The 25,384-nt window shown below is 45.6% G+C and overlaps 1 protein-coding gene across 4 annotated transcripts in view; it reads left to right on the top strand.

The window, feature by feature from the left end:
- The window catches only part of IARS1 (isoleucyl-tRNA synthetase 1), a 219,067-nt gene that overhangs the window by 154,812 nt on the left and 38,871 nt on the right, over positions 1-25,384 (top strand). For all 4 annotated transcript variants that reach the window (XM_050957730.1, XM_050957732.1, XM_050957731.1 and 1 more), the window contains 5 exons: positions 343-434; positions 839-916; positions 1,474-1,595; positions 5,829-5,931; positions 6,137-6,220. In XM_050957730.1, coding sequence (XP_050813687.1) covers positions 343-434; positions 839-916; positions 1,474-1,595; positions 5,829-5,931; positions 6,137-6,220 — 479 coding nt within the window. The remainder of the gene's footprint in view (positions 1-342; positions 435-838; positions 917-1,473; positions 1,596-5,828; positions 5,932-6,136; positions 6,221-25,384) is intronic.

Raw genomic sequence — 25,384 nt, 5'->3', positions numbered from 1 at the left:
ATTCTTCAGATTAAGGCATAAAATGACCATAATGCACCTCTATGCAGTACTAGACTATAGGTGACAATTTATTTCTGACCTTCAGCTGGTGACATGCTTATGTTGTGAAGCATGAGAATTGATTATGTTAGTAATTTTAATTTTATGATATAGTTTAAGGGCAGATTCTATTAATACTAGTGTGTGTCTAATCCATTTTTTTAATCTTATGAAGATATTTGCTTCTGTAAAGTCATGAGTGTTAAATTGTCAAGGCTATATATTACTGTGTGATTCTTTAAGTGAGGAATTTGATGCAGAAGGCAAATGTTTTGTACGGTAAGAAATTATTTTTCCTCCTAGCCTACAGACTATACACTGTAGTCCCTCGACTAGTTAAGTTTGTTGATGTACTGACCAACTGGTACGTTAGAATGAATCGCAGAAGATTAAAGGTAGGTGCTATTTCTGTTGCTAACTTTTTACTGTAGATAGAGCCCAATGTAGTTTAACTAGATTAATTAAGATAATAAAATCCTTATAGAATCTTTGTGTTATATAAAACTGTGTAGCTTCAACTGAATAGCTGAAAGTGCAAATAAATATGATTTTCCCTTTTTACTCCATTTATTTCCCTTTTTTGCCCCTTGTTTCTTCGTAGGGCAAGTAAAAATACACAGTAGCCTATAATTTTTGTTTTGTTGGGTAGGATTGAACTGTAATTGTGGATCTTGGAAAGTTAGCATTTATTGGGTGAAGGAATAAAATCATGTATTACAGTGTGAGAATGTAGTTCATGATTTAAAAAGTATAGATGTTTTTCTAATCCTTTTCCTTTCTCCATGGATACTTTGAATAGGGTGAAAATGGGAATGAGGACTGCATTATGGCCTTGGAAACCTTGTTCAGTGTTCTGTATGCAATGTGCAGACTCATGGTAAGGGTTTTACGCTCAACTGTAATTATTATTTAAAGTATCAAACTAGATTCCCCTGAAAGCCTGAGTGCGTGCTTCTCATTGTTACAATTGCCCCTAGAAGTAACAGACCAGAGTCTGAAAATGGGGAAAACTGCTACTGCATTTTATCATTATATTCTATAGTACTGCATTTTCTTTGCATGTTTACTTGCACTAAGAATTGGTATTATAAAAGGCAGACATCAACTGAGATTATAAAGACATTTGAATAATAATTGGTTAAATGCAAATGGAAGGTGAACAGCTGGCATCAATTTAATTTGTTCATCATGACCTATTCCTTGTATTCGTGTTATACTTTGTAGTGTTAAAACGCAAAGTAAATATTCAATTTTTGCAAAGCTGTCTGTTGGACTGTATAATCCTGTACCATAAGGATTCCTGATTAATAGGAAAAAAGGAACACACAAGAAACCTTGTGTTTTGATAATGATGGAGGTAATTGGTTGAAAATATAGAGGATGCAATTCAGTAAGAGAATGCATTCATGAATAATAATATGTAAAATATTGCAGGCACCTTACACTCCCTTTATCACTGAAATGATATACCAGAATCTGAAGACCCTTATTGATCCAGCCTCAGTTCAGGAGAAGAACAGTGATAGCATTCACTATCTCATGCTTCCTCAAGTGAGGTAAGAAACAATCTCTATTGGTGACAGTGGACAGGGTTCTCTTTCCTGTAGTTACAGAGAGAAATCTTCATATCTTATTCACATATTTAAACAAAGCAAAAATACCAGTCTTGGGCATTTACATGCATGCAAGGAACACATTTTTTGATACAAAGGATCCCTTTTGCAACCAGAAAATGATCTTGCAGCTGTGCTTATTTTTTTTAAACACTTCTGTTTTCCTTAGGCAGGCAAAATATGTAATTGAAGTGTTTATGAAACTATTTTACTCCTGTGTACTACTTTGCCTTAGGGGAGTGTTTCCGTTTAGTCTTTAACACGCTTGCCATTGCTGAGGTGTGTTACGCTGACAGGACTGGCTGGGACAGTATTGATGAGGTGCTGTGGCAGTATTTGGAGGAAAGGTGCAGAGTTAGCACTCTTTTTCTAGATCCTATCTCTCCCCTTCAGCAAAAAAGCTGGCTACAGATTTGGGTTTCTCTGCACGTTGAGAACCAGTAGGAGTATACAGCTTGTTGGGGCAAGAGAAGATTGGTCACAGAGCTATATATTGTTCCCCATTTCTCATAGGCATGAAGTGTCTCTTTCAAGATGGATGCTTAATTGGAGGCTGCAGTGCCTGCCTTCTCCAAAAAGACCCCCAAAGGATCATAAAACTCTGTGCTGGAGCCTTTTAATGTCTGAATGTCTGGCCATAAGCCTTCCTCAGTACCAGTCTGGTGTTAAATCTCAGACTGAAAGAGGTTGTTGCCTTGAACGGACTCCGTAAGGAACTGTGAAAATGATTTCCACTGGCTAAGGGTCTGTGTTCTTCAGATGGAGCCAAGGAAAGCTCCTCTTTACAAGAGGATACGTGGTAAGAAAGATAAGGATCCTGTCACTGAATCTGCTTGGATTTTGGTGTGATCAGAGTCCTGCAACTGAGGGGTCCCCAAAAGGTTTTTATTGGATCCAAGTTGGTCACATCAGTCTGCCTCATCAGGTCACCCATTATATCAGTCTGACCATATATGAGGAGTCAACGCTTTTGAAGGCTATGGAGAGATTTTTCTCAGAAACTATCTTCCCCCTAGCACCGTGAAGGTGAGCCCATAGAACCATGGCGGCCCCTGTTCTAAAGTAAGCTCATGTAATTTGCAAATCCATGAGGTCCTTGGTTCCTGCGGATCCAAGGTTGGTACTGGGGACTTCTCAGAAATGAGAAGAAAAAATGTTCTTTCCTGTTGTACTGCAGCTCAGCCTCACAACGCAGCAAGAATGACACAGGAACATATTTTAGACCTCAGATGTCAGCTTAGGCCACCCAGAGTTTAAATCTTACCTAGATTTTTCTTTTTATGCATATTGTGCCTTTTAGTCTCTGACCAAGCAAGAGAGCTACTAGTTGTGTTCCTTCTGATGGTTATACAGTATACACTAATTGTGGAAAGTATTGTTACAAGAAACCTACTGAGATTCATTTAGCCATGCTGCTGATTTTATGTATTCTAGAAGTGTACTTATCAATTTCACATTCTGTGTCATAGAGAAGTTGTCATTAGGAATGCCCTTGAACTGGTGGTGTATATGAATAAATAGAAGGAAATTCAGTTATTCATGGCAACTTAATTTGTGTAACTTATTGGGTCCCATGTGCATTCCTGTTCACTTCTACTAATCAACTCAAATATGTGATTTTAAAACTAAATTTACACTTGAGGATTTATAGTGGCTAAAAATCAGGCAGTCGGTTTTCTTTGTTGGTGCCTTTTTTGTCTTAATGTTATATTTAAATTAAGCTTTGATTGTGATAGTTAATCTGTAATGAGCTAGCTTTTCCAAGGGCAGTAGCACACATAGCAACAGAGACATCATCTTTTTTTTGTGGCAATTGTAGACTGTGGTGCTGTGTGGTGTGTAGTTCCACAGCAGTAAGATAGATTTATACAAAAAAACCTATATGACAAATGTCATGGTTTTCAGATTAAACTGACTGTGTCATTTTCAGGGTTAGACATAAATTTGTATCCAGCTTTTAAAACTGCATATGTGTAAGAGAATGAATTGGTTCTGTGACACTTTAAGCAATATATTGATATATACAACTAATGGTAATAGCTCTGAGTTCTTGGGAGTCCACAAAAATGTAATTTCATTCCCTTTAAGTGCTATTCTGATTAGTGATTTAGGAAAATTCTGACAACCTTCCAGATGGCCACCAAGATGCAAGAGGTTAATCCAAAACCTTTTGCCCTGCCTTGACTCCCAGAATTCTGAGCTCCAGCTGTAGCTGTTATTTCCTTTTCTTGGTTTAATTGCACAGTCTCCTGATACTTTGCTTGTTGCAGACTTGTATATACCTTTGAAATCCAATAAGTTAATACTTTTTACAGAAATAGTTGAACATGAGTTGCTGTAATAGATCTATACTTCAATTACAGTCAAATAAACAATAGATCCGTAAACTCTCTGACCCTGAAATATTGGGATTTTTTTAGCAATGATTTATGTTTCAGGCCCTTTGTTTTCAGTTTTTACTGATACTTTTTTTAAACAAAAAATCCTGGGTTTTATAAAAGCTACTATTTGGTTTTCTATTGTTTTTTTTTCCCTACCTGAATCTTGGACCATGCAATACATGAAAATACTGATGATGATAAGAAAATCCAGGACATTACATGAAGTAGATATGTTTATTTTAATAATAAATTAGTCTAATTGTAAATATGAGGCTGTCTGCTCAAGTAAGGCAGAGTAGTGGAATGAACAAACACATCTATGTACTGTTAATGTGCAGTTCATGAAATAAACCACATCATTAAACCGCTTTTACTTCTAGTACTCTTACTTCTCTATACTTGCTGCTTTTTTTTTTCTGTCCTCCCCTCTCCCAATATTTACCCAGAAAACTGCTTGATTATTATTTTTTTTTTGCACCAATTTTTACCTATTCTAAAAATTTTTGTAATAAACATTGATAAATTCCCAGGAAATTTTCAAACAAAGAAATAAATGAAAATGAAGGCCTTACTTATGTTGTATGCTAACTAGATTCTTCTCTGTCCAAAGTAACAGGTAAAATCAGAAACTTTGTTTTTGTAATACTTCATTGAGTTTTATAATAAACCACAAATCTATCAAAAATATTCTCATAATGGAGTTTCACAATAACACTTTAAAGTCTTAGTGGAAAGTAATATTTCTTACTATGAACATTTTATGAATGAAAACAAGAAAACTTTATACTGCAATAAAGTACAAATTTAAACTTTTTTTTTTAAGTCCTTCCCTGAGAAATTGGTTTGAAGAAGCACAGAAACTTAGAAATAGCCAATAACTTTAATCCAGAACTTCCTGGTACCACAGATTAGGGCACGACACGTCTTAAATCTTGCTCCACGGATTCTTCTCCCTTCTGGTAAATCTTCCAGACCACTCTGTTTTACACCAAGAATGTTTCCACTTAAAATGATATAATTAGCAACTTCACATCCATAGTATACTTTTCCTTTGTTCACAGCTTTTCTGACACAAATCAATACCAAAATAGTAATGACTCTGTGCTTCGCTTGAAAATGTATGTAGTTTTGAAGGAGCTGCCTGAATTTCAGATACATTCAAACAGTCAATAAAGAATAAGAACTGGCATCACTTATAGAACTGGTGATTGCTTTTACATTTGAAACAAGTATTGACCCTGTGCTTAACCTGAAAATCAAGCTGTCTGGAAACAGAGAGGTGTTGGGGGAGCTTATTATCAAGCCACAGAGAAAAGCAAAAAGTTTGAAATACATAAGCTTTCTGGAAAATACAGGTCTGAATTCTGGGAAGATGCACGTGGCCCATCATCCTTTTATAACCCATACTTTCAAGGTAAAAAATTATGGAGATCCCACCAGTTCACTGTGTGTGAGTATTTCAGTAGTAATGTAACTATTTCATTTGTTATGTATTGTTGCATATTCCATTATATAAAAAATGTAAATCCTGCTCTTCATTGAATACTTGTAAAATGAATAGTCTTGATAACTATTTCACATCAGTCAGTCATGTGAAAGCTATTAATGACAGCTAATAAGAATAATTCTTAAAAAAACAAAAAAATCCTCACACAACATTGCTTTTTAGCATTGCCAGTAAATGGATGTGACCAAATCTGCTATGGGAAATTTTTAAAGATGTGATGATGGGTTAAAGGTTCACTTAAATACATCCAAAGACATGAAAACATTAAATTGTTTCTTCCTAATCTAGGGAGGATCTGATTGACAAAAAAATTGAAAATGCCATTTCCTGGATGCAATCTGTTATTGAGCTTGGCCGGGTAATCCGAGACAGAAAAACCATTCCAGTAAAGGTTAGAAGCTCTTAATATCTTTTATATCAATATTCCATGAACACATAGCAGCTCTGTAACTTTCGGAGAAGGGGGCAGTAAGTGACTAAATCTGTGCTAGCAAGCAGAATTAAACAGAAAAATTTAATTTAAAATGACCAAAATAATACTTTCTGTACCCTTTATTTTTTCTCTCAGACTGAACCTCTATTGATTTTTGTTGCAGTATCCACTGAAAGAAGTAGTGGTTATCCATCAGGACCCAGAGGCTCTGGAAAACATCAGGTCTTTGGAGAAGTATATACTTGAGGTAAGAACATAATCAACAGAGGAGATTAATGGAGTTTTACTGTGCAAGTCCGTTTCAAAGAAGCTCTTCTATTTCATAGTTAAGATACATATACTGCTCTTTTGGGCCACATTCCATATTTGGTCAGTATGCAAATTTGTGAGTCATATAAATAGGAGCTGTGTGCAAAGGATGGATTATGACCCTAAATCTACAGACTACATTAATGAGAAACACTTAATTTCTGAAAGTGTCTGACCACACGGCATGACTTTGTTAATATGCAAGTCAATCAGAGAACTTTAGAAATATACTTTTTCATGATCATTGTGGGGCAGAAATGTAGTTTGAATGAAAAGGAGGCATGCTAAATCACTCAGGATTGCCAAAGTATATTTTAGCCAAATCTTGGAGGTGAAATTGTAGGAGCAAACATTATTTATCAATAAATAATTCAAGGATATTAAAATGCAATGACTAGAGTATATGCTGAAGGGTTGAGGAAGTATGCAGATCCATAGCTTAGTTAGATGGAAAGTTCTGTGAAAAGTAAGAGCAGAAAACAATTGAGTATGTTCCAAAAGTTCTCAAAGCTTAACCTGTTTTTCCAAAGTTCTGTAGAAAATAAAATGTCAAATAGGTAAGATTTTATGGTCTATATAATTTCTTGCAATTATCTTGAGCGTCCCCTGTGATATGCCTTTGTAGTACTCTCTCTTTAATGTGGGTCCATTAGAGAAAATGCACTCTGCCCTCCTTTAATACTTTACTAGGATAAAAACCCATCCATTCAAAATAAATTAACCTTTTTGGTATTTCACATATTTGAGTTAACTGTCAAATTGTCTGGGCATCCTGCTTTCAGCCAGTCATCTAAAAATTAGTAGTTTCAAGATATCCTTGAAGCTTTTAATCTCTGTACCAAATTCCAGAAGTTGGAGTGGGGAAACAAACATTTCTTTTTATCTGTAAATGCTGGTTGTGGAGCTGTTACCCATTGTCTCTTGAATTCAGTTAAATGCTATTACAAACAGCTTATTTTAAAGTGTGAATTCTTTCACTTCAAAGATATCCTGCAGTAAAAAATCAAGTATGTGGGTAGAAGGGCAGGAAGGTAACATTTGGTAAGGAAGACAGTTTTTCAGCTGGAGTGGCTAGTTTATTTGAGCTGTTTTACAGAGTTTTTAAAAGATAAACTACTTTTTCTGGAATTGAGGTTTAGGGGTACTTTGAACTCTTACCAAGGTAGATAACATGAGTGTAAAGGATGACATGGAGAGTGCCAGGTATTTAGAATTAATTAAGCAATATGCAGTTGAATTGTTTAGCTTGATGATTTAGGTGGATTGTCACGTGAAGTCTATAGGAAAATATGTGCAATGTGAAAATCTGCTTAGTGTTATAAAATAAATATCCAAATTAAAGCACAAAAATTGCACAGGATCTTCATTGATCATGTGATGAAATCTTCCATAGGGAACTGTAACTGAATGTAGTAGTTCTTCTTCGAGTGCTTGCTCATATCCATTCCAGTTAGGTGTGCGCGCCGTGCGTGCACGTCTGCCGGAAACTTTTTACCCTAGCAACTCCAGTGGGCCGGCAGGTCGCCCCCTAGAGTGGCGCCACCATGACACCAGATATATACCCCTGCCGGCCCGCCCGCTCCTCAGTTCCTTCTTACCGCCATGTCGGTTGCTGGAACTGTGGAGTGCGGTTCGCTGACCTCCACGTCCCTAGCTCTCCTCGTCGTTTAGCTTCTAAACCTTTTTTCTCATGTAGTTATAGTTACCTTTTCAGTATAGTTGTAGTTAGTTAAGTTTTTGTAAATAGTTATTGAACGTTGCCTGTGGGTGGGCTGTTGCCCTCCCCGGCACCGGGCCCATGCCTGGCTCGCCAGGGTTTAAACAGTGCTCGACTTGCAAGAAGCCGATGCCTACAAGCGACCCCCACGACGCGTGCCTGAAGTGCCTGGGGGAATCACACATTAGTGACAAGTGCCGCATTTGTAAGGCCTTTAAGCCGCGCACTAAAAAGGAGAGAGACCAACGTCTCCGCGCCCTCCTCATGGAAGCGGCTCTCTCTCCAGCACCAGCAGCGCAGTCCACCGCTTCGGCTCCGGCACCGGACCGCGCCGGCACCGGCAAGACTCCCCGGCACCGACCATCTCCGGCACCGGGGACAGACCTACGTCCCTTGACGTCTGTCTCCACACCCAGGAAGACCCGAGTGGACCGCCCGGCTCCTACCTTAGCCGTGGCACCGCCTGCAGGACTGTCGACTCCGGGCCCGGAGGGTCCGTCGAGTCCAGCTCCTCCTAGCTCCCCAATACGATCAGGGGTCGAGCTAAGGGTCCCGTCAACGCCGGAGACTTTCGCCTCGGCTCGGGACTTGATTGCTCTCACGGAGCCAACTCAACCACAGCTGCCACCCACGGGACGCATCGTATCCAAGGACAAGCCGATGCTTCGTCCATCCTCTCCCGCGTCCCGACGCCGATCACCCCAAAGGCGCGACCGCTCACGCTCGGGGCACCGCTCGGAGTCCCGGCACCGATTGCCCAGACGGTGCAGGTCGTACTCGCGGCACCGATCACCATCTGGCCGGTCCCGATCGGCTTCATCACACCATCGGCACCGAGCCTGCAGGAGTCGTTCGCCTCGGTGTTCGGCACCGCGGTCGACCTCCCGGCACCGAACCGGTGGCAGGTCCCGAACCCGGTCGACCTCCCGGCACCGCGCTGGTAGTAGGTCCCGGTCTCCATTGCCGTCTCGGCACCGGGCCTCCAGAAGGTTGCGATCCCGCTCTAGACATCGACATCGCTCCCGCTCTAGGTCGAGATCTCGGCGCAGGTCATCACGCCGCTCTCGGTCCCGGTCCTGGTCCCGGTATGAGTCACGGCACCGAGCCTCGGCACCGAGGGGAACATCAGTCGCGGCACCGGCGGCGCTGTACCATTCCAGCTCAGCGCCTCCCTGGCCTGCTACGGAGCCCTCCGTCTCCTCCCTCGATGATAGTGCCTATGACAAGACACTCGACAGGCACGAAAACCGCTTCCCGGAGCAAGATCGAGGACATCCACAGTGGGGGTTCTGGACCCCGTGGGCATATGCCCAGACACAAGGTCCTCATCACATCACCCCCCGTCCATTGGCGGAGCGTAGACCACCGGAGGCTACGGTGTCCAGACCACCCCTCTCTCCGCAAACGGAGGACACTTCCCGGGACCCGGAGCTCCCTCAGGATACCGAGGTGCAGCCCCTTTCACAACCCCCCGTGGATACTCTGTTGCCCGGAATCTCCTCATCTTCATCCCCGGATGAGGCGGTGGCCGGTACCTCTTCCTCCAGCCCCCCGCCATTGGATTTAAGGGCACACCAGGATCTCCTCTGCCGAGTGGCTCAAAATCTAAACCTACAGGCGGAGGAGGTAGAGGAAGTGGAGGACCCAGTGGTGAGCATCCTGGCAGCCGATGCGCCAACCAGGGTTGCCTTGCCTTTTATAAAGACTATACAAAATAATGCCAATACTATCTGGCAGTCACCGGCCTCCATTCCCCCGACCGCTCGGGGGGTGGAGCGGAAATACATGGCCCCATCTAAAGGGTATGAATATTTGTACGTTCACCCGACTCCCTGCTCATTGGTGGTCCAGTCGGTGAACGACAGGGAGCGCCACGGACAGGAGGCCCCGGCGCCTAAGTCAAAGGAGGCCAGGCGCATGGACCTTTTGGGCCGCAAGGTCTACTCGGCAGGGGCTCTACAGCTCTGCGTATCCAACCAGCAGGCCCTCCTTAGCCGCTACTCCTTTAACACCTGGGTAGCGACGGAGAAGTTTGCCAAACTCTTGCCACAGGACGCACGCCAGGAGTTTTCCACCATCCTGGACGAGGGCAAGAAGGTGGCGAGAACATCACTCCAGGCCTCCCTTGATGCCGCTGACTCGGCCGCGCGAACCCTGGCTTCCGGGCTCACCATGCGGCGCCTCTCATGGCTGCAGGTCTCCGGCCTTCCGCCGGAGCTCCAGCACACGATCCAGGACCTCCCCTTCGAAGGCCAGGGTCTGTTCTCGGACAAGACTGACTCTAGGCTGAAGGACCTAAAACATAATAGGGTCATCATAAAGTCGCTCGGAATGCATACTCCTGCGACCCAGCGCAGGTCCTTCAGACAACAAAACCAGCAGCAGCAGCGGCGTCCATACCCCCCGTTCCGCCCGAGACAGGACCCCTCACGACGCCGGGGCAGGAACAACCGCCGCAGGCAGTCGGGAGGTCAGGCGGGACAAAACCAGGGCTCCGCTAAGGCCCCCCCAGGGCCTAAGCCTTCATTTTGAAGGTGCGCCCAAGGGCGCAGTACCAGTTTCCCCTACGGATCCTTTCCCGCAGTTTTCCAACCGCCTTTCCTTTTTCCTCCCGGCGTGGTCCCAAATAACATCGGACCGCTGGGTCCTACGCACGATACAGGACGGTTATCGCCTGCAGTTTTCCTCACCCCTGCCCTCCCACCCTCCTTCCCCGTCCCTCTTCAGGGACCCCTCTCACGAGCAATTCCTCCGTCAGGAAGTGCACACGCTCCTGGCCAAAGGAGCCATAGAGGTGGTTCCAGAGAACGAGGAGGGCAAGGGGTTTTACTCCCGCTATTTCCTGATCCCCAAATCCAAGGGCGGTCTCAGGCCCATCCTCGACCTGCGGGAACTCAACAAGTACATCGTGAAGTTGAAGTTCCGCATGGTGTCCCTTGGAACTATCATCCCGTCCCTGGATCCCGGAGACTGGTACGCCGCCCTCGATATGCAGGACGCCTATTTTCACATTGCTATCACCCCCCATCACAGGCATTTCCTCCGCTTTGTGGCCGACCGCCAGCACTATCAATTTGCGGTCCTCCCATTTGGCCTCTCTACGTCCCCACGAGTATTTACAAAATGTATGGCAGTAGTCGTCGCTCACCTCAGACGCTGCCATATCCACGTCTTCCCCTACCTGGACGACTGGCTGATCCGGGGTACGTCGGAGCAACAGGTCAGAGATCATGTCACCAGGATCAGCACCCTCTTTGCTGCCTTGGGCCTCGTAATCAATGCCGACAAGTCCACTCTACTCCCCACGCAGCGGATAGAGTTTATCGGAGCTGTTCTAGACTCTGCCCTCGCCAGGGCCTTGTTACCCCTGCCCAGGTTCCGGTCATTGTCAGACATCATTCTCCGGTTGCGAGCGGCCCCGCTGACCTCAATCCGAACGTGTCTGGCCCTATTAGGCCACATGGCGGCCTGCACGTTTGTAACAGCGCACGCCCGTCTCCGCATGAGACCTCTTCAAACATGGCTGATTACCCAATATCGACCGACCAGACGGTCATTGGATACAGTCGTCACCGTCCCTCAGGCGGTACTGGACTCTCTACACTGGTGGCTGGACCGATCTGTAGTACGTGCGGGGCTCCCGTTCCATCCGCCCCAGCCTTCCGCATCCCTAACCACGGACGCTTCCGACCTGGGCTGGGGAGCTCACTGCGGCACTCAGAGAACTCAGGGCTTGTGGACCCCGCAAGAGATCAACCTCCACATCAACGTACAGGAGTTGAGAGCGGTCCGCCTTGCTTGTCAAGCATTTGTCCATCTCCTCCACGGTCATTGTGTTGCGATATTCACCGACAACACGACGACCATGTTCTACATCAACAAGCAGGGCGGCACCAGGTCCTCTCCCCTCTGTCTGGAGGCGATACGTCTCTGGGAGTTCTGCATAGCCCATTCTATTCACCTGTCCGCCTCCTACCTTCCCGGAGTGCGGAATACCCTCGCGGATTGGCTGAGCAGATCCTTCCTCTCACACGAGTGGTCATTCCGTCCGGACGTCGCCCTCTCACTCTTCCAGAGGTGGGGTCGTCCCCTGATAGACCTCTTCGCATCCCGGGTGAACAGGAAGTGTCGAACATTCTGCTCCTTCCAGGGTCGGGAGCCCGGGTCTCTCGCGGATGCATTCCTGATTCCTTGGACAACACACCTCCATTATGCTTTCCCGCCCATTCCCCTGATTCACAGAGTTCTAATCAAGGTGCGCAGGGACAAAGCCCAATTGATTCCGGCATGGGCCAGACAGCACTGGTACCCCGTGTTGTTGGACCTCTTAGTGACCAACCCTGTTACCCTACCTCTTCATCGGGATCTCATCACGCAGGACCACGGCAGGCTCCGTCACCCGGACCTTCCGTCGCTCCACCTCATGGCGTGGCTCCTCCATGATTGACTGACTCTGAGTTGCGGTGCTCCACCCCGGTTCGCGAGGTTCTCTTGGGCAGCAGAAAGCCTTCCACCAGAGCGACTTATACAGCCAAGTGGAAGCGCTTCTCCTGCTGGTGTGCAGAGAAAGCTCTTCGTCCTATGGAGGTTCCCGTCACCACTCTTCTGGACTACGTCTGGTCCCTTAAGACCCAGGGGCTGTCATTGTCGTCCCTACGAGTTCACTTCGCTGCCATCTCCGCTTTTCATCCTGGCGTGGACGGCTGTTCTGTTTTCTCTCACCCCATGGTGGCGAGATTCCTGAAGGGGCTGGAGAGGCTCTATCACCAAATTCGCCCTCCGGCCCCCTCATGGGACCTCAACCTGGTCCTGTCCCGGCTCATGGGCCCTCCTTTCGAGCCATTAGCTACCTGCTCCCTGCTTTACCTCTCATGGAAAACCGCCTTCCTTGTGGCCATTACCTCAGCTAGAAGGGTGTCAGAGCTGAGGGCCCTCACGGTGGACCCGCCGTATACGGTCTTCCACAAGGATAAGGTACAGCTGAGGCCGCACCCTGCTTTCCTTCCTAAGGTGGTCTCAGCTTTCCATGTCAACCAAGAGATTTTCCTCCCAGTTTTCTTCCCTAAGCCCCATTCATCCCGCAGGGAGCAGCAGCTCCACTCGCTAGATGTCCGACGGGCGCTAGCCTTTTACATGGACAGGACAAAACCCTTCCGCAGGTCCCCTCAGTTATTCGTGGCAGTAGCGGACAGGGTCAAGGGGCTGCCGATCTCCTCTCGGAGGTTATCGTCATGGGTTACGTCCTGCATCAGGACCTGCTACGACTTGGCCCAACTTCCATCGGGCCGTGTGACTGCTCACTCTACCAGAGCACAGGCATCCTCGCTGGCCTTCCTCGCCCGAGTGCCCATTCAAGAAATCTGTAGGGCAGCGACCTGGTCATCTGTTCATACATTTGCTTTGCATTATGCCCTGGTCCAGCAGTCCAGAGATGATGCTGCTTTTGGATCTGCAGTGCTCCAGGCCGCGACCTCTCACTCCGACCCCACTGCCTAGGTAAGGCTTGGGAATCACCTAACTGGAATGGATATGAGCAAGCACTCGAAGAAGAAAAGACGGTTACTCACCTTTGTAACTGTTGTTCTTCGAGATGTGTTGCTCATATCCATTCCACACCCGCCCTCCTTCCCCAATGTCGGAGTAGCCGGCAAGAAGGCACTGAGGAGCGGGCGGGCCGGCAGGGGTATATATCTGGTGTCATGGTGGCGCCACTCTAGGGGGCGACCTGCCGGCCCACTGGAGTTGCTAGGGTAAAAAGTTTCCGGCAGACGTGCACGCGCGGCGCGCACACCTAACTGGAATGGATATGAGCAACACATCTCGAAGAACAACAGTTACAAAGGTGAGTAACTGTCTTTTCTTCTTCGAGTGCTTGCTCATATCGATTCCAATTAGATGTGCGCGCGCTGCATGCATGTTCTTCGGAAGATTTTTACCCTAGCAACACTTGGTGGGTCAGCTGGGTTGCCCCCTAGAGTGGCACCGCCATGGCGCCGGATATATACCCCCTACCGACCCAACGGCCCTTCAGTTCCTTCTTACCGCCCATGTCGGTCGTTGGAACAATGGAGCACGGTTTAGCTGATCTCCACTTCCCTAGCTACTCGTAGTTCTCTTACTATTTCTTGTGTATATAGTTATAATTTCTATAGTTGTAGTTAGTTTTATTCGTTCTATAATATAGTTAGTGTTTATAGTTGAGAGAGGTTTGGGGATTAGCCCCTTCTCTGCACCCGATACCAGGGCCCATGCCCGATTCACCAGGCTTCAGACCGTGCTTGGCCTGCCACAAGGCGATGCCAATGGGAGATCCCCACGACTCCTGTCTTAAGTGCCTCGGGGAATCCCATCTCTTGGATAAGTGACGGATCTGTAAGGCCTTTAAGCCGAGGACGAAGAAAGAGTGTTACTTTTGTCTCAAACAGCTCCTGATGGAGGCAGCTCTTACTCCTCCACCATTGGCACCAAGTGCCGGACAGTCCGCATTAGGGAGAAGCACTTCTTCGGCACCGGATCGCACCGGTACCGCTAAGGCCCCTCGGCACCGGCCATTGCCAGCACAGATGTCTGCTTGGCACCGTACCCTCTCCCCGCAGGTTAAGAAACATGTGACTCCTGCTGCTTCTGCGCCACCTGCACCACAGTCAGAGCCCCCGCCTAAGTCGGACTGCCCGGCACCGACACCTGCTGCGGCACCGCCAGCTTCGGCACAGTCGATTCCGGTCCCACAAAGGCCGTCAAGTCCGGTGCCTGAAAGCTTCCTGGCGCACACTGTGGTTGAGCTCACTATTCCCTCCACGCCGGAGACCTTTTCTACGGCGAGGGAGTTGATTGCGCTGACAGAGTCTGCGCTGCCTCAACCCCTGGCACTGCCGGTGCGGGTTATACAATCGATTGGCAAGCCTGCCCTGCTGAGACCATCCTCTGTCGGCACCGCCAAGAGGCATTGATCACGATTGCAGTCCCACCGGCACTTTCGGTCCCGTCGCCGATCCTGGCCCCGGCACTGCTCTCCATCTCGGTACCGGTCACTCTCGTGGCACCGGTCGGAGTCCCGTTCGCCAGCCCGGTACTCTCGGCACTGATCCAGCTCCTGGCACCGTTCCCGGCACCGCGCCTCTCGCAGCAGCTCCAGACATTGTGCTTTGAGATCCCGGTTGATCTCCCAGCACCGCTTTGTTCACAGGTCCCGGTCTTGTTCCCGGTACCGGTATGGCGCCCGGTACCGCTCTCCGGTGCCACACAGAGAGAGATCGTTTAGAGATGGAGACCTTTCCCAGGGCTTTTCAGCTCCTCCATGGCCGTCTCGACACACATCTGTGTCATCTCACGTGGACAGTGCTTCCTACGCACAGGACCATGACTCAGATGTGCCCAGCCGAGTCTTCCAGGAGACCCAGGCCCAAGAACAAGGACCTCATCAGTGGTCATTCTGGACACCTTGGGCATATCACCAAGCCCAAGGTGTGCCTCCAGTGCCATCATGCTCCGCACCAATGGATCACCGGGTGCTGGAAGCGACAGTCAGCCGCCCCCCTCCTGCGGGTAGGGAGGAAGCTCCCATTCAGTCAACAAACTCTCAGGTCGTACCTGAGCCTGACGTTGCCCAAGAACAGGAGCCTACACAGGACCCTCTTGTCCCTGGCCTTTCCTCTTCCTCCTCTCCAGATGAAGCGGTGGCGGGAACATCCTCCTCGGGCTCTCCTCCAGTTGACCTGAGGGCACATCAGGAGCTCCTGAGACGCGTAGCCCTGAATATGAATCTTCAGGTGGAGGAGGTCCCAGAGATAGAGGACCCTGTGGTGGATATTTTGTCAGCTGACACCCCCACAACAGTGGCCTTGCCATTCATTCATATGATCCAGGCAAATGCCGATACCCTCTGGCAGTCTCCAGCCTCTTTTCCACCCATGGCCAGGGGAGTTTAGCAGAAGTACATGGTGTCCTCTAAGGGCTACGAGTACCTGTACGTGCACCCTGCTCCCTTGTCGTGCAATCAGTCAACGAAAGGGAGCGCCATGGCCAGCAAGCTCCTGATCCAAAATCAAAGGAGGCTAGGGGCATGGACTTATTGGGCCGCAAAGTATATTCTGCTGGGGGCCTCCAACTCAGGGTGGCAAACCAGCAAGCCATGCTTAGCCGGTACAACTCTAACACCTGGGCAGCGGTTGGAAAATTCACGGAGTTAGTTCCCCAAGACTCCCACCAAGAGTTTGCTGCCTTTTTGGAGGAAAGGAAAGGAAGAAGGTGGCGAGAACTTCTCTCAAGGCCTCACTGGATGCAGCCCACTCCGCAGCCAGGACTCTGGCTTCAGGAATCGCCATGAGGCGAATATCATGGCTTCAGGTGTCAGGCCTTCCACCTGAATTACAACACACCATTCAGGACTTGCCCTTCGATGGCCAAGGCCTATTTTCTGAAAAGACTGACCCTAGGCTGCAAAGCCTAAAGGACAATAGGGTGATCATGCGCTCACTCAAGATGCACACACCTCTGACTCAGCACAGATCCTTCTGCCCCCAGCCTCACCGCCCTTACCCCCCCCCCCCCCGGCCTTGGCCACAACAGAACTTCGGCAGAAGGTGCGGCCGAGGCAATTGCAGACGGCAGTCTGGACCCCAAGGGGGTCAGAATCAGGGTCCCTCCAAACCACCCCCGGGACCCAAACCAACCTTTTTTGAAGGCACGCCCAAGGACAGCTTACCAGTTGTTTCCCAGGATCCTTTTACAACCACCTCTCCTTTTTCTCCCTGCGTGGACCCAACTAACTTCGGATCGTTGGGTCCTACGCACGGTAGAATTCGGATAACACCTCCAGTTTATTTCGTCCCCCTACCCGCACTCCCCATCCTCGTCCGTCTTCAGGGACCCCTCTCACAAGCAATTCCTCTTGCAAGAGGTACCGACCCTCTTTACCATGGAAGCTATAGAGGAGGTAGCGAAGTACTCGAGGGCAAAGGGTTCTATTCTCGCTATTTCCTAATCCTCAAGGCGAAGGGAGGTCTCAGACCTATCCTAGACCTGCGAGGAGTCAACAAGTTCATGATAAAATTGAAGTTCCGCATGGTATCCCTGGGGACCATCATCCCATCCTTGGATCTGGGAGACTGGTATGCCGCCCTCGATATGAAGGATGCGTATTTTCACATTGCCATTTACCCTCCGCACAGACAGTACCTCCGGTTTGTGGTCAACCGTCAACATTTCCAGTTTACAGTCCTTCTGTTTGGCCTCTCTACAGCCCCACGAGTATTCACAAAATGCCTGGCTGTAGTCGCCGCCTCCCTCCGTCGTTGTTGGATACACATCTTCCTGTATCTCGACGATTGGCTCATTCGAGGGGCCTCCGAGACCCAAGTCACCCGTCATGTGGGCATGGTCAAGGTCCTATTCAAACGACTAGGCCTGATGATCAACATAGAGAAATCCACTCTGATTCCCACATAAAGAATAGACTTCACTGGGACCATTCTGGACTCCAGTCTCGCTAGGACCTGGTTACCACAGCCTTGGTTTCAAGCAATGGCATCAATTATACAAGGCCTACAAAAATTCCCGACAACTTCGGCTTGCACTTGTCTCGGCCTCCTGGGTCACATGGCTGCCTGCACGTTTGTGACCAAACACTCCAGACTACGTCTCTGTTCCCTTCAAACTTGGCTCTTCTCGGTATACCACCCGGGCAGAGACAGTATAGACACAATCCTTACGATCCCCCCGAGCCTCAATCTTCAATGACCCTGACAACAGACGCTTCATCTCTCAGCTGGGGTGCCCACCTCGAACATCTCCACACTCAAGGCCTTTGGTCAGCTCAGGAACTGCCCTTGCACGTCAATGTGCGGGAGCTGAGAGCAGTCCGCCTTGCGTGCCAGGCATTTCAAAGGCATTTACAAGGCCGTTGTGTCTGTGTTCACAGACAACACAACGGCCATGTTTTACATAAACAAGCAAGGAGGAGCATGTTCCTCCCCCCTTTCTCAGGGAGCTATTCAGCTCTGGGACTTCTGCATAGCCCACTCGATAGACCTGGTAGCATCTTTTCTCCAAGGGGTTCGGAACACTCTGGCGGATCAACTCAGCAGATCCTTCCTGTCTCACGAGTGGTCGATTCGTCTGAATGTTATCCATTCTGTTTTCTGGAAGTGGGGCTTTCCCCACATAGACCAGTGCGCCTCCCGCGAGAACAGGAAATGCCAGACGTTCTGCTCCTTCCAAGGTCTCTCCCAGGGCTCGATCTCAGACACATTTCTGATACAGTGGACGAGTCATCTGCTTTACGCCTTCCCACCGTTCCCGCTGGTTCACAAGGTCCTGCTCAAGCTCAGCAGAGACAGAGCCCACCTGATCATGATCGCTCCAGCCTGGCTGAAGCAACACTGGTACACCATGTTGCTCGAGCTGTCGATAGTAAATCCAATCCCTACCTCTTTGCTCGGACCTCATAACTCAGGACCACGGCAGACTTTACCACCCAGACCTGCAGTCTCTTCACCTCACAGCATGGTTACTGCTTGGTTAAGCCAGTCCGAGTTACGTTGCCCTACCTCGGTGCAACAAGTGCTCCTGGGTAGTAGGAAGTCTTCCACTAGGTTAACATATCTGGCCAAGTGGAAGCGCTTCTCCTGCTGGTGCAACCAATGTAATGTTGTTCCCACCGAGGTACCAGTCCCTACCATCTTGGACTACCTCTGGTCTCTCAAACAGCATGGCCTAGCAGTATCTTCACTAAAAGTGCAGTTGGCGGCCATCTCTACCTTCCACCTAGGAGAGAGCGGCCGCTCGGTGTTCTCTCACTCCATGGTTTAGAGGTTCCTCAAGGGCTTGGAGCGATTATACCCACAAGTACGCCGCCCCGCCCAAACTTGGGACCTCAACCTAGTTCTAGCCAAACTTATGACTGCTCCCTTCGAGCCGCTAGCAACCTGCTTGCTGCTGTACCTGTCCGGGAAGACAGCCTTCCTCGTAGCCATTACATCGGCAAGACGAGTTTCAGAGCTTTGGGCTCTCAAGGTGGACCTCCCATATACAGTGTTTCATAAGGACAAGGTACAGCTGCGACCACATTCGGCCTTCCTCCCTGAAGTGGTATCGGCCTTTCATATCAACCAAGATATCTTCCTTCCGGTCTTCTTCCTGAAGCCACACTCATCACGCCGGGAGCAGCATCTGCACTCCCTAGACGTCCGTAGGGCGCTCGCATTTTATATCGAGCGAACAAAGCCCTTCCGTAAAACACTCCAACTCTTCGTCGCTGTCGCAGACCGAATGAAGGGCCTACCTGTCTCCTCCCAGCGGATTTCGTCTTGGGTGACATCGTGCATCCGCACCTGCTATGACTTGGCTCATGTTCCAATGAGCCACCTTACTGCTCATTCTACCAGGGCTCAGGCTTCATCTGCTGCTTTCCTGGCTCATGTACCCATCCAGGAGATATGTCATGCAGCTACCTGGTCCTCTGTCCACACCTTTGCGTCACATTACGCATTGGTTCAATAGTCCAGAGATGACGTGGCATTTGGATCAGCAGTTCTACATTCTGCGACATCTCACTCCAACCCCATCGTCTAGGTAAGGCTTGGGAGTCACCTAATTGGAATCGATATGAGCAAGCACTCGAAGAAAGGACAGTTACTCACCTTTGTAACTGTTGTTCTTCGAGATGTGTTGCTCATATCTATTCCAAACCCGCCCTCCTTCCCCTCTGTCGGAGTAGCTGGCAAGAAGGAACTGAAGGGCCGTCGGGTCAGCAGGGGTATATATCCGGCACTACTCTAGGGGGTGACCCAGCCGACCCACCAAGTGTTGCTAGGGTAAAAATCTTCTGATGAATGTGCACGCGGCACGCGCACACCTAATTGGAATGGATATGAGCAACGCATCTCGAAGAACAACAGTTACAAAGGTGAGTAACTGTCTTTTCCTTCATCCAGTCTCCTTTTGCATGAACTTGATTGTTTTGTTGTAATATAACTTCATGTTGTGCATCATCTTGATAATATTCACTAAAGAAACACAGGTTAAAATGTACTTGAAAAAATCCTTTTGTTTTTACCAGATAACAAGGGAGATAGTTCAAGATGAGAGAAGATTTTAAAAATTAATTTAATTTTTCTTTTCTGTTTTAATACTTGTTTCTCTTAGATAAGGCAATATAAATGGACTAATCAATTTCACTTTCAGGTTCATATCCACTAGCAGAATTCTGCCAAGTTTGGGCTACAAGCACTGCAATAGAAGTTTGTTTATAAAAAGTGCTCTCATTAGAATTTTGTTTAGTGATAAAATAGAAAATAAAATTATAGAAACACTTCTACCAGTGCTTGGTTTGGTATACTCTAGGCCAATTTTGACTGGTCTCTTCAAATGTGAAAATATAAATTCTTCCACGTAACATTGCACAGTCTGGTTAGGTGTACTGGGAGTGTTTCACTTTTTCTAGCTCCGTCAGGCACTGACTGATACCAAACTAGACTCCAGAGGACTGATAAAGTATCTTAACTAGGAATCTTCTATGTCCTTCATGGCCATACAAAGACAGCCTCCCATTCTGGCTCTTGGAGAGGTAGTATGTGTTGAATAGCCACCCCATCTTTGATAATATCTTCTCTCCAATTCTTGGCAGTTGGAGATTGTGTGGTCCAATGGTATGAGCATTGAGCTGGGAACCAGCAACTCCTGAGTTCTAATGCTGATTTTGTTAGCACTGACCCTCTTGTCTTCAGCAGGTCATTTAGCCTCTCTGCCTCATCTACCTTTCTTCATCTGTAAACCTAGGAGTAATATTCAAGACACAAGGGATTTCTGAGGGTTGTTGTAAAGCACTAAAAGTATTGGTTTATTTACATTTGTATAATATAGTATTAACTTGCATTGGTTTTTGGGATCACAGACAGTTGTGTAAAGGTAAGGCTTGGTTGACCTCTCAAATTAAACATAGGGACGTTTATAATAAATAGTGTTAAGGAGGAATAATTAAAGTTCTGAACCTGTGACAAAAATAAGGGACATCTGTTTTCTTATAGACATCAGGCAGCACACTCAATAAGACACTTTTTAGGGTGTGTTAATTTGCCCCTGGGTTAGAGTTGTGCTGTGTAAATCTTAGTCTTTCAGGTTGATACCAAAACCCAATATCTGTTTTTGCTACTTACAGAAAGTTTTCAAGTTAGTTACTGGAAAGGAGAGCACAGACCTAGAGATATCCATGAACTCAGCCAATTTGCTCCATTTTTATTATACTTCTTAGCTTTGTTCATCAAACTTGATAATGTAATCAGAGTATTTGACTTTTATTTTTTGTTCTTTAGCATTAATGCCAGATATGATTTTTGGTAACTTTTATAAAGTGGAATTTCTCTTGTGATTTACCTCTGTGATGTCATTTAGAGTGTAAGCTTTTAGTACAACTCCTGACAAAAGAAATTGAGAAGTGCAGGAGATGTCAATTTTTGTAAAGCCTCATTTATCAGAACAACTTTCTTCCGAGAGCTCTATTTTAAATTGACTTGTTTTGTGAACTGCATTCTTTGATTCTTTATTATGAAAATTAAGCAATTATTTTAAGCAAATGAAACTTAAGACTAATGGTAGTGCTGTCTAGACTAGGAAATCGATCCCTTGCCAAAAATGGTTTAAGTGCTAGTGCACAAAGGACCAAGATCAAGCTCACAAGAGAAACAAATCTTAAGAAAGCTTTTAGTAACAGTGCCAAAAATGGGTTTGTCTTGTCAGCACTAGCAATTAAGCCATTTCCAGCACTGGTTTGAGGGACCTGTTGCAAACCCCTTTCAGTGACAAATCAGTGTCCTAACAAGGTTTTACACAGTTTTGAAATCCATCAGATAACTCAACATAGTGTATGAGCAGGAATGTTGGGTTCTATGTATCAAACTTTTTAATAGCTTTATACTGCAAAAAAGAAATGTGCAACTCTTCACCCTACGTATTAAAATGGAATATAATCTATTCAATATGGGCCATATCCAGGATCTCCCATGGTTCCATATTAATTGTGATGCCACAGCGTAGTGCATGATGAAGCATTAGATTGGCAAAGGAGTTGACTAGCTAAAACTGATTTGGATATTATGGTCTTAATTTTTTTTCTTCCAATGTAATATGCTGAATACTCATCTTACTTTAGTTATTGGGAGAATTCAGTCCACATTTAATCAGTACACAACTTACTACAAGTATCATAGAAGTGTAGGTCTGGAAGGGATTTCAAAGTCCTCAAATCCAGCCTCTTGCCCTGGGGTAGAACCGAGTAAATCTAGACCATCCCTGACAGGTGTTTGTCCAACCTGTTCTTAAAAACCTCAATGATGGGGATTCCACAAACTCCCTTGGAAGCCTATTTCAGAATTTAACTACCCTTACAGTTAGAAAGATTTTCCTGATTTTTAATCTAAATCTCCCTTCCTGAAGATTAAGCCCATTACTGTTTGTTCTACCTCCAATCGACAAGGAGAACAATTTATCACTGTCTTCTTTATAATGACTCTTAACATATTTGAAGTCTGTTATTAGGTCCCCACTCAGTCTTCTTTTCTCTGGACTAAACTTGTCCAATTTTTTAACTTTTCCTCATAATTCAGGTTTTCTATAACTTCTGTCATTTTTGTTGCTGTCCTCTGGACTCTCCAGTTTATCCACATGTTTCTTGAAGTGGTGCCCAGAATTGGACACACTATTGCAGCTGAGGCCCCACTATCACCAAGTAGAATGGGATGATTACTACCCTCTGTCTTACATACAGTGTTCCTGCTAGTAGATCCTAGAACGACATTCACCTTTGTTGCAGCTTATCACATTATTCACTCACATTCAATTTATGATCTTCTATAACCCCCAGATCCTTTTCAACACTACCACCACCTTGCCAGTTATTTCCCGTTTTGTAGTTGTGCATATTTTTTTTTCTTTCTAGCTGGGAATGGACGAAGGGATGGATCACTTGATTGCCTATTCTGTTAATTCCCTCTGAAGCACCTGGCATTGGCCACTGTCAGATGGCAGGATACTGGGATAGATGGACCTTTGGTCTGACCCAGTCTGGCCATTCTTATGTCCTCCTCGAGTTCTCAAAGATAATTGCTAACAGTTCTGAGATTGCTTCAGCTAGTTCCTTAAATAGCCTAGGATGAATTTCATCAGGCCTTGGAGTTGTGCGCAAGTTTGTCACAGAGGTAATCTAATTGATGTTAGATAGGGCATCAGTTGTATTATGTGAGGAAATCCTATTGGTTAATCCCTAATGCAGGATTTATCAGATTAAATATGCTTAACAAAACAAAAATTACATAAATATTTATCAGAATAAAAAAAACACACTCCGTTTCTATAGGAGCGTTTACAGTTTTTGCTACATGGAGGAAGAAGTAAAATGCTTTATAAATACTCCAGCAGTAGACATCCACCTTTTCAAAAAATATGTTCATGTTCTGCTAGCTCTAGCTGTAATTCTGTTATTGTAAGATGTCCGTAGAGCTACCACCTGAAATGACAGCACACAGCCATGAATCCATAAATTTAAAAGGCAAGACTGAAAATCAAGTCCATTGTGGATGGATACTATCCAATAAAGATGTCCGCAAAGTCCATAGCCATTTTCTTCTGTGTCAGATCATGCTGCTGAAATCTCTTCTTTCAGACAGATGGATGCTTCACTTCAAGAACCATTTGATTTCATTTCATGAAATTTTTTTGGTGAATGAAAACTGCAGATTCTGCCCCAACCGTGAAAAATAAAGGTTTTCACACAGCAAGTGCCATTTTTAAAAATTGGCTTTTCAGGAGAGAATCTAACTTTTTAAATGTTGTGAAGGAATAAACATTAAGGGAGGACAAGAATTATATTACATTATTTTTAGTCAGTTTATTAAACAAATACATTCTTGAAATTATTATTAATTATTGCATTGATAAAAAATATAAATGAAGGCCATGATTAATTTAGGGTGAAAGGACCTATGCCATGTTCACTATTGGATTTTGGAGAGAAATGCAGAGACTAAGCATTCAGAACAAGATAATGTAAATAAAATGACTTAAAATACATATTGTTCTCCTAATATCTCTAATAAAGGATGGAGCCAGATTAGAGTGCATTAATGGCATTCATGTTATACTTTTTCCTGGTAAATTAAGTATTTTAGATAATTTAATATTTATTTATTTATTTTGATGTAAGTTACTTAAATTTACTTTAACACATTTTTGAAAACTAGAGCTTTTACTTTGGCTTTACTTTGTGTACTGTAGGTTGTTAAAGTATTGAGATGCAAGTATTTAAAATAATTGTAGTACAGATACACATTCTAACATTACACAGTGTATAGATATCTTTGTGTATAATTGTAAAAATATAATTACACCTTCATGCACACAGTATAATGCCTTAATTTTATATTGAGAAAATTAAGGATGTCCTAGTTGCAAAGTCAAATAAACAAACTGTTTTTTCCTAATCAAAACAATATGTTGAGACTAATACGCAATTAAACCTATGCTATCCTGCTACTTGATTGCACAGGCAACTCTGCTTAAATAATAATACTAGTATTATCACTAACACTATATGCAAAAAACTAGTTTTTAATCTGATTATTCTTGAACATTGATTGGCTAGTATGGCTAGTTTTGGGATTTACCTTGTTAAAACTCCGGCAGAGATGTTCGATAAACTTGAGCTGTGTCTTATTTGTTATGTCTGTCATTTGTCACTTTCCATATGGGTTTGTGTCTAACAGCACAGAGTTAAAACTTAATTACCTCTGAAACATTTAATTCCAATTCAATTTTCTTTCCTAAACAAGTTTGTTAAATGGGACAGTGTGTTAAATGGGTATTCTTCTGAGCTGTTCTCTTCAACAGGACTTTCTTAGAGATGAGTCTGTGGGGTAGAGAGAATATTTAGCCCTCATAACCCCAATCTAGCTATTTCAGCTGTCGGTCCTTTCATACTGACATGGGTGGTATTTTTCTAGCTTCCACAACTTACACAAAATAGATTGCTTATTAAATGCATTAGGTAATTCTGTCGCAACTCGTGTGAACTCTGCTAACCTATCAGGTACTAAAAGCAAAACGTGTAGATTATTCAACAAACTCAAATACAGGCGGTCTTGGTAAGTGAACAGAATTTTACAACCAGCAATGTCAGAAAAAGAGTTAGTATATGGTATGCTGGGGGCAGAAGTTGTAAAGCACTGTCACCAACAAAAAATGAAAGAAGATTGAGGAAGATTCTGCCTTAAGCTCCAATTTTAGATACGAAATTGTGTGTCTTGAGTGTGACATTCTTCTTTAATTTTACAAAGTAGACAGAATAACCACAGGCTTTCTATAAGACTCAGAGCACTTTTTTAGTGTAGTCTAAAT

Source organism: Gopherus flavomarginatus, chromosome 6 (genome assembly GCF_025201925.1).
Source record: "Gopherus flavomarginatus isolate rGopFla2 chromosome 6, rGopFla2.mat.asm, whole genome shotgun sequence".
NCBI lineage: Eukaryota > Metazoa > Chordata > Testudines > Testudinidae > Gopherus > Gopherus flavomarginatus.
Note: the sequence above shows the minus strand (reverse complement) of the source record. Positions and strands in the feature narration are given on the sequence as shown.